The 14,069-nt window shown below is 36.8% G+C and overlaps 1 protein-coding gene across 3 annotated transcripts in view; it reads right to left on the bottom strand.

Annotated features, from left to right (window-relative positions):
* COL24A1 (collagen type XXIV alpha 1 chain) overlaps nt 1-14,069 on the bottom strand; it is a 120,750-nt gene that overhangs the window by 55,087 nt on the left and 51,594 nt on the right. For all 3 annotated transcript variants that reach the window (XM_019618662.2, XM_031554856.1, XM_031554857.1), the window contains exons 20-24: nt 10,589-10,642; nt 6,231-6,284; nt 5,538-5,582; nt 1,079-1,132; nt 239-283 (exon numbers count right to left, since the gene is read on the bottom strand). In XM_019618662.2, coding sequence (XP_019474207.2) covers nt 239-283; nt 1,079-1,132; nt 5,538-5,582; nt 6,231-6,284; nt 10,589-10,642 — 252 coding nt within the window. The remainder of the gene's footprint in view (nt 1-238; nt 284-1,078; nt 1,133-5,537; nt 5,583-6,230; nt 6,285-10,588; nt 10,643-14,069) is intronic.

Here is a 14,069-nt window from a genome sequence, read left to right as displayed (position 1 = left end):
AAAAAAAACAAAAACAAAAGCAACCAGAAACAAAACAAAACTCCAGAATCAACTCTGACAAATATTTTAACTGAGGAATTTCTTTAAGTAGTAAGATTCTGAAAGACCACAAAGCTAAATCTTATATACTACAGCTTGAAAGAAAACCAGAATTCATCATAATGTTACTATGATAAATTAATCATTCACTCTCAAATACAGAAGTGAAAATAAAAGCAGCAAGAGAACACAAGCTTACTGCTTCACCAGTTTTTCCAATGTTTCCTTGGTCTCCTTGTTCTCCCTGTTAAATGGGGAAAACAGATGAGGTAGTTCATTAGAAAAGTAATTTCTTTCATATGTGTATATTCAAGCTCTCTGTTTTCCTAACTGACTCTTTATTTTCTAGCCTACAGAAACCAGTTATAACTTTAGAAACTAAAATCATGCAACTGGTGAAAAATAAATCACAAGGTTTACAGTTTACAGTTCCGAATAGAACAAACCAAAGGAATCATCAGTTGATTTTATTTTTGTAAAAAATATGTAAGCTTTATCATAGAATATTCATAAATACTCCACAAAAATGAAAGCTGTATATTAAGGGCTCACTGAACACTGTAAGTCAGCAAATACTATGAATGGATGTTGTAATTTTCTTTAAATCTTCCTGTTAACTAATATGATTGCTTTGATTATTTCAGAATTGATTCAGAAGTAAAATGTTACCTGCACGTTCTATCAGTAATTTTGTTACAAAATATTTTATTAGGAAAACTGCCATTTGAGTTCTATTTTAACACATACTTTTTCTCCTTCCAGAAATCCCATATTTTAAACTAGAAGAATTTTGCTCTCCTTCATAATGCTGCAAGTCATGTAGCATTTTCCTACATATTTTGGAAGTGGAAGCTCAGTGTTTATGTGCTACGACAATCCCAGCATTCTGATAAACAGTGATTTGGGAACTGTTGGCTCAGATGGATGCATGCATAACTCTCATCCTTTCAAATACACATCATTCTATATTGCACTGGATACATGTACACAGCTGATACTCCAAACACACACTTACTTCATACATAAAAGCAGCATTTACCTTTAAACCTTCTGGTCCAGGGCCACCCACATAACCTTTCTGTCCTGGTTTTCCCTAAAATAAACAGAATGAATTAGTATTTCAATTTCACCCTAGTTTCTGTGGTTATCAAACTATGTATATTCAAAAAGAACAGTTTAGTGATATTTAGTACCTGCGTTTGAATCCAGTGCATTTATAAATCAAAGTCAGGTATTCTTGACTTCCTATACAATTTAAACCATGACCTACAGATTTGGTTATTTGAACAGCACAGCCCTGCCTTCGACCATCTGCTCCAAGAGAAAGGTCTTGGTCCAAAAGTAAAGGTCAAGTGAGCTGGGGCTGGATCTTTAGATAGTCGGTAATGAGATCACACAGGTCTGACAATTGGAGAAGGAAAATGAATTCAACATTTTAATGATCCTGTATCAAGAAGACGTGAATTTCTGCTAGAAGGAAGCTAACAGATGTTAAACCACAGTTTTCTTTCAGCAGGCTGATAACTGCAATCAGACTCTCCATAATGATAGCTTTCCTTTCCATATGGTCGTCCTGAAACAAGAGTGATCAAAGTAAGAGATCCCAAAAAAGTTCTTTCAGAAAAGGACGTGACATTTCTAACTGGCTCTTTTGCTCTGGCTTTTCTGTGCCTGTATATGCCTGAAGATCAGAATGTGTGTTCGTTTCTGGGCATTCAAGAAATTCTTTGTTATTTTAATTATATAATCAAAACTATACAATCCCAGACTTCTCATTAATCTTCTTTCTCTTGTGTTTTTTTCCTCTCTCTCTGCCTGAGTGATTTCATTTTGTTCTGCAAGTTCCAACAAATCTCACTGAGTTAGGAATAGGCTTTTGTTTTGATAAATGGATTAGAACAGGGCACAATCAGGAATGCAGGGAGAAGAGGCTGTGAAGACAAGATCTGAGAGACCCAGAGCAGGAAAGTCATGTCTTTCCACAATGGTTAGAACAAGCATAGAACAAACTATGCACCTCTGCAGGTTACTATGTTGTGTTTTACTCATTTGCTCTGAAGAATGATAAGATCTTTATGGTGAGTAGAATGTAATGAATATTTTTAATAGAATTCATAGAAAGAAAACTAGCAACCACTATTAATGACCTTGATGGCTTTGGTCCTGTCAGAGCTTAACTGCAGTTACAGCTTGTAAAGCTTTCCTGGCTGTAACATTCCGGTTACCTCTGAGCAATGAAGGACCCACAGCAGATGCAAGCTGATCAGAAAACAGAACAAGAGGATTGCAACGGTAAAGCAAAGTGAAATGCACAGGTTTGGCTTTCTACAGAATTGCAATATGACTGTAAATTACACGTGAAGGAAAAGCCGTGACGGAAGGTCAGACTAGCAATGGCTGCTTTTCTACTTGTTAACCCCTAGCAAAATCATTCTTCCAGGGCAGTGGAATCCCAAAGGAAACATGCATTTCCTAAATTATTAACTGAAAGTTCCGTTCTACCCTTTCAGGAAACAGCAACCACCTGTGCTTCTTTTCACCTCACAATATGTTGATACAGGCTTGGATATTTTAATATATGTATCTTATTATCACTCCATTCCCATTCCTTTACAAGCTTCTCACATGCCCTCAAACTACAGGAAGCAATGAGCCACTTACAGGAAATACTGTGCCTTTGAGAGCACTTTCCTCAGTCTTCAGGAGAACTGCTCATCTAATGACAATATATAAATACCAGCTTCTGTTTTAAGCATGTATTTCAGAAAAAATAATAATAATAATAATAAACCACACCTCATAATACCTTTTTAGCATTTTGGTTGGACTTCAAAGGCATTTTCTGCTCCAGCAATGAAGATACAAAAAAAATTATGAACACATGCTTGCACTGAGCTGAGTTACAACAGATAGTTACAGTGATAGTTTCAGATAGCCTTTGAGAAAGAGTTGACAGATGGAATTTAATAAACGATCACTTATTTAATGCTGTATGTAACGTATTTTCACAGGACAAATAATTACTAAAGAAAACATAGCTTTATATATATATATTTTTTTATAATAAGGATTCATTTAGGAGAACGTAATTATTTAACACTGGAGTAGAACTGGTGAGAAGGTTTGGAATTACATGAATGAAAATCAAATCCTGTGACCAAATTCAGCTCAAAATCCATCTGTTTTAGGCATGAAAATTCTTTTCCAACCTGAGACTTAGAGCACAGGCTCCTATTCACTGCTTGTTTCAACAGAGAATGATCTGTTTTGCTGGTAGCATTTGTTAGGTGGGTTCCAGAGGTTTTTTGGTGTTATGCACATTTTTATTTATTATTGCTTTTTTCAAAAGTGAACACTAGGAATGAGCAGGTGGGGAAGGGAGAGCAAAAGGGAGGAGAAACTATTGCTGTTTGCTTAGTGCACATTTAAATTTGATTTTGGGGCAGAATGTTTTTACCTGAAACCCTTAAAGTAGAGGAGATGGATTCTAGAAGAAATAGAAATTTCCTCTGTTATTGTACAATAGAAAGCTAGAGTAGTTTCTGTAAGAATAAGGAAAGGGTGGGTGTAGTACTTACAGACACAGTTTGGTGGGCATTATTGGTGGGGAAGAGAGGAGCAACTTACTGACCATGACTATAGGTTTGTAGGACAGGAAAGCAAGAGGCTGTAGTAAGAAAGATAGGCAAGACTTTCAAACAGAAAGGTGAGACATCAGGAAAACTGTCTGTAAAACAAGCAGAGAACAGAGGCAATTTGCCAGAGAGAAAGAAGAATCCCCAGCACTTGGAGGCTGCAAAAACAAGTTAGGGATATTTGCCCAGAAGGGCAGAGCTGACAGCTGGTGGTACCTTGGGGCCCTGAGTAAGGCTCCATCGATTCTTACTCTATCAGGTTCCCTCTCAGAGAGCTTCCCTGCTCTTGGATACTTATTTAGTATACTGAAGACAAATACAATAACACAGCTTCAACAGCATTTACCTTCAAATGTGTTTGAAACTTCCTTCAAGGATGCTGAAAATAAAGCCTATGTAAATCAAAATGAATGTGCAATTGCAATCAAGCAAGCATAACTTAAAAAGACAGATGTGTCCAAGAGCACTATATGAGATCCAACAACTCCATCTCTGCAATTCTCACCCTCCAGCATGAGCAGTGTGTGCTCCTAGCAGGAAGGCAGACACAGGGTGAGCAGTGGGAGCGGTGCTGAGGGACACTGAGAACAAGGTGGCCTGGGGCTGTGAGGCTGCTCCAGCCAACAGGAGCTGTGGAACCCAGGTGAGAACAGTTGGGCCCTAAGATGAGAGGAAGAACAGGCAGGGTTCCACACCAAGAAAAATTCCCATTTCCCCTACCTCTCATTCCAAGAGGAACATTAGCAGCAAGCTACCCAGAGATGCCTGGAGACAGCAACCGTGGGGCCACCACAGATCCACAACTTCTCCCAGCAGCATGTTGTGAGAGAGAAACCAAGGAGACATAAGGCACACCAATGGCATACTCATTTCCAAGTCAACTTCGGTCAAACTGATCCATATGAAAATATTTCTGCTTGCTGGTTTCCTTCTTGGGTCTCTCTGCCACCGGCTGACAGTGGCTGGTGCATGCACATTGATGCAGGTGACTAATGACCCATGAGTCACGTGCTGCAGCAGCACCTGTCCTATTGCCACTGCACAACATGGGAGATACTATCCAGCCATGGTGCATTGCCCAAGGGGGAAATTAAAAGTATGAGGTAGACAAAATAAAAATTTCCTTCAGGCTCTCAGCAGGAATATCAAATTGAGTGATTTGAATTTGTTCAATATTTCCTCAACTGAAAAGTATTATTTTCCTTTCATTATTTTTACTTTTACTTATTCAATGTGGCAAACAAGCTTTTAAATATTATGTCTAACAGAAAGAGAATTCTCAATTTTGACGAACTAAGGAACAGGCAAAACAACATAGGAATCTCTAAAAGTGAGGAGCAACAGGAAAGATTGGCTTCAAGTCCCCAAAATGCTTAGAGGTTAGTACATTTTCCTAGCTAATAGAGTGGTAAAGTGAAAACATCAGTCCAAATAGCACTGTGGTAATCTAACAGTACTGCTCTAAGCAATTATCAACCACATCTGCTAGAGAATGATTTCTTAAAATATTTGTCATTTACATTGCTCCCTGAAAGTTAAGTTTCACACTCAGTTCTTCCCCAGTTTCAGTACTCAGTGTATTTCACTCAGGACCTCAGAATTGCACAGTGGTTTTATCTGTGCCAAAGCAGCACCATAAGCAGTTTGAAATTGTCACCTTTTCCTTTTCATGGGTTTTACTTTGTGCACCATGGTTGTGGTTTCCTTTCAAAACCTGGATTTGGAATGATGTTCCTTTTCCCATCTCTGCCTAAAACATTCATTTGTTATTTTAAAACAGTCTTTTTTTCTTTTCCGCAGTAAATGTATCTTTTAAACCAGCACTTCTGCTGAATAATATTCTGCAACAACAAAATTACTTACTCTTGGGCCGACTGCGCCAATAGGTCCAGCTGGTCCTACTTCTCCCTAAAAAGAAAAACAAAAGTAAAAAAGAAAATAATCAAGACTTCAATAATCTTGATGCCAAGAAAAAATAGAATCTGCAGACAACTCTTTTTGCTTAGTATATCATCATACATTTGCTTCATATGTGCATACGCATGCACTTAAATCAGACAGAAACACTGAGAGACAGAACTGATTTCAGTTAATTAGCCAGAGGGCCTAAGATACATGAGCTTTTATTTGTATTGTGATGAATTTAGAGTGCCTAATAAGCCATTAAGAAGAAAAGCTGACTATCTTCACTTCAATTATTCGGAGCCTTATAGTTTACTTAAGTATACCCAGGACATTTTCATTAAATTCAGGTTTGCTTTCTATCTCCATGCACAACTCTGCCCTGTCTCCCCAAGAGAACCATGTCAGATTCAGGACCCAGATCTTGAGATTTTACTGAAACCACTGAATAAACATCACTGAATAAATTTAAAGGATACACAACCACGTAACACCTCTTTGCAACCCCAGTCAAAATGAAAAAAAAAAAAAAGCAGCAAAATGAAATCTTGCACAGTAACACCATAAATACCTAATCACTCTTCTCTAATCTTCCTCCTCTTCACAACATTTCCTTTTAAACAATCTGCTGACTGAATAGTTTTTCCATCTTACCTCAACTCCTTTGGGTCCTTGTGGCCCTGAAGATCCCCGGTCACCCAGAAGTCCCTAAACAACCAAAACCAGCAAGATCTTACATCAGCTAACAACCACTATGGTATAATTTGTCACATCTTAAAAGCCTGGACACAAACACAAAGCTGGATAGGCATATCTCATAAAGTACTCTTGTTCATTAGGAAGGCAAGAGAATATGAAGTAGAATTCTAATATCTGCTGGAAAACTGATTATCTTACATACTTTGACTATGTAGATATTTTTTTTTAATTATTTTTAAGTTTTTGAAATGGAAATAAAATACTGGATCTTGCAGAAGAACCATCTCTCTTCTTCTGAGAACAAAGCACGCCATCACTAAGATTAAAGATTAAAGCAGAACAGAAATAACTCTTATAGACCTTTGATTAGATAGTATTTAGCACTTGATGAAAACATTGCAATGAAAACAAACTAGAAAGTGAATTCTAACTACTAGCTTGCTTGTCCAAAACTACTTGTGATTTTCAGCCTTCACTTTTCGTTCATGTTTATAAACAGCTTTCCAAAGATGAAGAACCTTGGCTTGCCAACTCTTGAGTTTTTATGACTGCTACAAAAACATTTTCAGAACTTTGTTAAATGAACTAATAGCTAGCAGCGTGTCAAAAATCTTGGTCATCCAAATTACATTGGTAATAACTTGATAGAGCACTTTATCTGGCAGAAGACAATATCTTTTATCTCTGGGTAATCATATTATTAGTGTTCTGGGAACCAAAGATTAACAATATGAGATAAAGCACAGAAAAGAAAAAATCTGCCCTTCAAGAAAGTGATGGTGGGAAAGTTCCAAGTGTAAGCCTTATTAATTGCTTACTAATGAAGCTGAAGTCTAGACTGAAGGTGCAGGCATTCCTCCAGTAACAGTTAGCACGCCAGCTAAAACAGAAAAGAAAATGGAACAGGCTACTTCAAGATCTATAGGTCACCACCAGTTTAGGGAAGCCTGAGGTGGAGAATCTATGTTGTTTGACAGGAAGGCTTTTAGGAGCACTACATAAGCAGTATTCTTGTGTAGTAAGACAAGAAATTATTGTATAATAACAAAGCACATAAAGAGAAATGATTTTCAGTGCAGTGCAATTACACCATGAAAATGTCAGCAGCGCTGCCACTGTATGAGACTTCACACTGCACTTAACTGGATGTGGAAAAAAAGTCCCACACTATAAAGGTGGTATTAGGACTAAAGGAAATTTCCATCTCCCCCTTGATGTTTCAGACAACAAACAGAAATCAAAGGTAGTCGTTAGACACATGCCAAAGAGCCTGGAAAAAATTCAGGTAGTCTGCAAATGGGGTATCCTGTATATCATACCCATGTGCGTATCTATAGATAGATACATACACACGTGTGTGTGTATCTATATATAATGTACATACATAGACAACTTCTTAGATGACCACTTCCTAAAAAACTGGTGGAACTCCTAACAGCTGTTTTTATTAAATGTTATCTAAGCAAAAATAAATGAGCAGAAGACAGAAGTTCTCAACTACTTGCACAGTACAACACAAATTACTGGAAAAAACTACAGCTGTACTCACCATACTCCGACTTTTCTTCTCAATTTTCTCAGTTACAGAGCATAAATACTTACAAGAATAACATAGGAAGCAAACTAATTCAGAACTTCTTAAAAACCTTTTTTTTTTTTTAAATTTATAAGCAATGGATCAAGATCAAACGCCTTCTAAAATATTGTTTCCAAGCTGAGTAATGTACTATAGAGCAAATTACATAATAAAGCCTTTGAACATTATTTTCAGTAGGTCAGATTTGCTGATTACTGCAATAATTCAGGGAAAATTCGTAATCCAGTTCTGCTGGTATTTAGAAATGGCTGATCATGCTCATAAAGCTTAAACTTTCCAACAAGGGACCAAAGTTCTCCCTTGCCAGCTACTAAGATATAAAGTTTATCTTGCCTCTTGTCTTTTGAAATGGGTATTTCTTCTGAGGAAGTAGAAACAAAAACATGCAGAAAAGCACAACACAGTAGAAACAGCTCTAAAAATAAAAAGTTGAAAGAATTTTTAAAAAAAAAAACAAAAAAACAGCAGTCCACACAAGACAGCTGGAAACCATGACAGCCAAACATTTCCAATGTGCAGCCTTCCTCCCATAGCACTAGGAATCATTTAGGAATTTTTTCAGTTTGGTAATCTTCCATTTCAAATGTAAGCAATCAAATCTTCCTGATTAGAGCATGCTGTCTAAGCTTCTTGTCTTTAAAAGCAAATGTGTTGGAGACCACCAAATCCTGTTCAGCCATGTAATTTCTCCATTACTGGAATGCATACTCTGAAATAAATGTTATTGGCTACCTTTTAGAATTTTTTTAAATTGATGTTTGGGTGGAAATGGAATAGAGTGGTAATGTATATGTTAAATATCAAGCCAGTCAAAAATATCCATTGTAACACTTGGAATCATCCAATCTCAGTTAATGGAGAGACTGGCCAGTAGGAATAGGATCTCAGAATTCATGCCTCTGCTTGGAGGATCAGATTTGATCTGTACATCAAGAGCTGTTGTATTCCTTTTCTCCTGTCGCCCCTAAATCCTGTATACAATCTTTTGTCACTATAAAGTAGCTTGATAGTTCTCAGAAACATTGGAGCAATTACCACTCAATGGTCTGGTAATCATTCATGTAAGGAAGACCATTACACAAATTAGCAAACAAATAAATCAGAATGAAAAAAGTTCATGTCTGCCTCTGGAAATGTACTTTTAATTTCTCCCTTTCAATGCATCAAATAATTCTTTTTTCCAGACTTCCCTCTAAATCGTTTCTGGGTTATTTTGGGACAGGGTTTCTGACACAGATAAAGACATAAGATGCAGAAAAGATTGGTTATGGCTTTGGTGAGCGCATTATTTGTGATGGTCGTTCTCAAAGCATGATGAATTTTGTCATGAAATGATTGTTACCATTTTCCAGGTAAAATAAATAAAACTATATCCTTAAACCATTTGCAGTTTCCTGTACTATGTTGCCTTAAGCAATCTGCCACAGAATTTCACAACTCTACTGATGAGAAATCTTCTCATTTCCGTCTCTGTTTATTCGCAAACAACTTTAGTGTTTTGTCCTTGAAGCAAAAAGTTCATGCCCTTGGTCCTGCATAGTTCTTTGGTCTCCGCACAATTTCTGCCCTTTGCTATGTTTACAAAGCTTGAAAAGGCCCTTTATTTTGGTAGGGAAAAATAAACTGTCTTTCAGAATAGTCATTCAAATAATCTTTTCTCAATCTATTCCCATTTGATTGTGTTCTCCTGGAGTACAAATCCCCAGAACTCTGCGTACTACTTAAATCTTCTTGTGCTTTGTACAGTAGCATTAACATGACACCCTCCCTCATGTATTCTAGAATTTCACTTTGGTTTTGACAACCTTATCATGCTTTCCTTTCAAGGAGATCTGGCACTGCCTTTTCTATTGCTGCCAGCTGCAAAGCTCTATGTTTACAGTAGGATTTATTGTTTTAATCCCAGCACACATCAATCTGAAGAAACATGAGTGGGGTGAACTGGTACAAAGTGCAGTTTTTAAGATTATCTGAAAGTGCTCAACCTTGTTCGATACACAAATTTAATTCCAGCATACTTGTGCAATTTATTGATGAAAATATTACCTAAGGATAGTCCAAGGATACTGAGTGAGAATCTCCACTGGTTCTTTCAACAATAAACAAACTAAACAAATATCTCCCTTCGGGTTAATTTCTGATGCACCTGCATTTCTATTAACTGTACTCATCTCTATCCTACTCATTATAAACAAGAACTTCCCATATGTGTTTTTATCCAAACCTTCATTTAAACTTCTCTGTATGAATCATTGCTAAACTTAGTCTAAAATATTAGTCTATATAACTCTAATTATTTAAACTTGTACATTACTTCTATCTTCTTTCTATGTATTTTTATCTAGTATTAATTTCAAAATTTGTTAAAAAGTCTGTATTAGACAAGTGAGATGATAAAGGTCTGTGCGCCTTTGACAAGCACCATTTTCAATACTGGTGAAATACACAGTACTTCCTAGCTACACAGTGCTTTCTCCAGATTTTCTTGTATTCATCTTGCCATTCAAAGTCTCTGCATAACACAGTTACTACCTCTCCTAATCATGCAGACACTGGTAAACATCAGATTAACTTCTTCATACGAACACCTGAGGCAAAGTATTTGCATTTTGACAGAAAGATTTTCTTCTCATAATGTAATTTCCATCTCTCAGACCTTTTCCTCACCAATTCATACTGATTAGCTGTAAGCGTGAATAATTTTTCATAGTCTTACCTTGGGACCTTCAGGGCCATTTAATCCAGGTACTCCAATATCTCCTGGAAAACCCTACATAAATCAGACAGACAAATGATTTATAGCCTAGGAATGTTTCCAACATGCATATTTTGTTTCTGTCCATTCATTTAACAAATCTGAATTGTAGAAAAAGGAACTAAATTTGGTTTACCATTCCCAATATGTCAGAATCCATTAAGCACCCTCTAAGGACTTGGATAACTGACAGATTTCAGACAGCTTTCATTAAACTCATTTTAGCAGATGTCAGTATGGGTTTCAATTCTCTTAACATGAGACTTTTTAACCACTGAACAGTGTTTATTATTAAACCACAGGACTGGTCTTGATACACAAAATACTCATGAAATAGCCCATACCAGGTCTTGAATCACAAATTCAACTTTAAAAAACTTTTTAAAATAAGCTTAAACAGAAGCTGGAGTCCTTTAATCCTTGGCCTCACTTTAAGGACTAGATCACTATAAGATTGAGAATATAGTAAAAAGCCTTTTGCCTCCAAATCGGCAGGACTGGGTCTGGCTGGCAGTAAATGGAGGTCACTGGCATGCAGCGTTATTTGGAATAAGCTTTTGTGAGACACTGTTTGGTGCAGGTTCGGCTGTTGGTAAAGAAACCCTGTACATGTAAGTGAAATGAATCAAATAAGAGGATATCTTTAAAGATTCAAGAGCCATTTTTTAGGCTCTCTAACTATGAAAGAGGTCTAAAGATTTTGTCTCTAGTGGATAACAGTTAGCCATACTTTATTCTTCCAGAACAATTGGACTTCAAATAAAGATTATAATAATTTCTAATGATTATTCATAATTGGCTAAAATCACATAGAAAAAAAACCCCACATCTCAGAAGAGAAAATCCTAAACAAACAAACGAAATCAAGTTTACCAGGTAAAGAAAAATCACAGAAAAGTAATAAGTTGGGAAATAAAATGCATCCCTTCACCCTCAGCTAGAACTAGTAGAGCTGCCACATCATCATAAACAATATTTAGTGCATCACTGTTTCTATTTGCAGATATCTCCTCCAGTTTCTTTTTATGACTTCCTTAGTAGTATAGAATAAGAGTTTTAAGAAAAGATGTTGACGGGATAAAAAAATTCTAAGTGCTCTATATGTTAAATTAAACACAAACATTTAAAACTAGAATACAATTGCAATTTCTTAAAAAAAAACAAGCACTTTAGTGTTAGCTGTTGAATACTAATAAGTCAAAGAAAACACACTGAACACTGAAAAAAAAGAACCGAGCTGAGCATTCAGAGGAACTGGAACAAACCTCAGACACAGCATTTCACAAAGCATCGTGTTGGTCACTTTTTTGCCATGAAGCAACTGATAGACCTGCGCAACAACTCCTACATGCCTCTAGGTGGCACTTCGATGTGACAAAGGCACTTTGATAACTAATTTTCATCTTTGAATCACTCAAAATTTCTATGCAGTTTGTAAGAGGGTTTTTTTTGTTTTTGTTGTTGTTTTGTTTGTTTGTTGTTGTTTTTTTTTAATAAAAAAAACACTAGGCAGCCATATCTACCGGAAAACACTGAAGAGTTAGGTCATGCTTATCTGAAATACATCATGAAATACACCTTTCCGTAATTTAAATTTGCTGATTTACAGACATTACGTAGCTACACAGGAGCTGGAAGATCAACATACATTTTCCAGCTGTAACAGACTTTCTGTACAGGCTACTAAGAACAAAACCTCACTTGATATTACGACATCTAAGGGAGGTTACAGAGCAGACTCTGGTCTTGCCATCAGCCAGAAACCTGACAGCTGGCAGGCTACAAATTATTTTCAAAATCTTGCTGCAGAGGTGGCCTTTTGCCAGCAAAGCACTTACAAGTTCACTCAGTTTAATATACTAGAGAGTGCCAGAAAATAACTACAGCGATCACCTGTCTGAAAGCAAAGGTAGTTTAATCTCATTGTGGAAATTGGTTTTTGTGCCAAACAATTTAAATATAAAATAAATTCTGGAAATAAATGAAATTAACATTCATTGTTCTCATTTATCTACGAAATACTTCATTAAAAACAATCCAAATGTGAAGGCTGCTACTATTTTAGGGTTTGTGTTTTTGTAGTGAAGTCTGTTTTCACAGAGACTTGATTTTCTTTTGTTTGTTTTCCTGTTGTGCTGCTAAATAGAAACAGAATGTCAAACATTTGGAAATCACATCCCCTTACCACTAAGAATTATCTTGCATTTTCAGAATCCTGTTCATTCCAAGCAGTTTCCACATGCCATTTGTCAGCATCGCACCCTCCAGGTCCCCAGCATCCCTCAGTGGGTTGGGGATGTGAGTTGTGGTGCAAGAGCAACTGAGAGCAAAAATCTCTCTTCAGCTGACAAATGTTCCTGCTTGGAAGAGATTTTATCCAACAGCATGCTGTGTTTCATTTGAATGAATATTTAGAATAAATTTTCAGAAGCAAATTGGCTGGGTGTTGCTGCTGATCTTCAGCAAGAAGCTTCAACAGAGCTTTAGTACTACTTATTATCAAATTACCGAAGATAGATTTCTGCTTGAACCACAATCTCTCTGAACTGAGAAAGTGAGAGCTGCAATTTTGCATTCTCAAATAAATGTCTTCTTCTGAAAGGACATGCTATCCAGAAAGACAATTCAATAAATCACTTTTTTTTTTTTTCTTAAGAAAAGCTTAATGTCAGCATTTTTAAAGGGCAGAGACAAAACCTTTTTTTTTCCCCAGTAAAACTTCAATTCTGATTTTGGAAAGGATGAAGGAAGGAATCTAACATACAAATTACCAACACACAATTGCAATTTGTCAGAGAACAGAAAAAACTAGCAATCTTGTATTACAGTAGATATTACAGGAAAGCTTCACAATGCGTTATCGCTAAGACATCAGCATGGTGATGCTGCTGGTTTGTGTATTTGCCTAGTTGAACAATGCAGATGTGTTCAGCCATGCTCACTGAGACACTAGAAAATTATTTTCTTCTGAGAGACAAAGCTTAGTGCATCTAGTGGAGTCTACTTCATAGAGCATGCAAGGCCCTATGCTGGCTCTCCCAAATACCTCCTCCACAGACCTGATTGGCTGCTTTATGACCAAGAACATGTCTGGTGATTCATAGCAGCACTGGCCACCAATCAACATATTAAGGATGGAGTCTTGCTGTGTTCTGGAAGTCTACAATGCAAAATGGGAAGAGCTTAGGCAAGAACTTCAGTGCAGTTCTGCTGTCTGCCAAACTTAAAACATCAGCAGAGACATTAGGGAAGGTGATGCTGCAGACTGTAGCAAATTTCCATGCTATAATCTGCGTGTCCATACAGATCCCACCACATCGAGACCTAGGCCATGTGCTAAAAGGAAGAACTTTCAAATTCATTTCTTGCAAAATGAACAGGAAAACTCAAGAGGAATATCAGTGCTGGTGTTTAAAATCAAATTGAAGACTTCCCCCCCCCC

This window comes from Meleagris gallopavo, chromosome 10, assembly GCF_000146605.3.
Source record: "Meleagris gallopavo isolate NT-WF06-2002-E0010 breed Aviagen turkey brand Nicholas breeding stock chromosome 10, Turkey_5.1, whole genome shotgun sequence".
Lineage (NCBI taxonomy): Eukaryota > Metazoa > Chordata > Aves > Galliformes > Phasianidae > Meleagris > Meleagris gallopavo.
The sequence above is the reverse complement of the archived record's forward strand: the minus strand, read 5'-3'. Positions and strand labels throughout refer to the sequence as shown.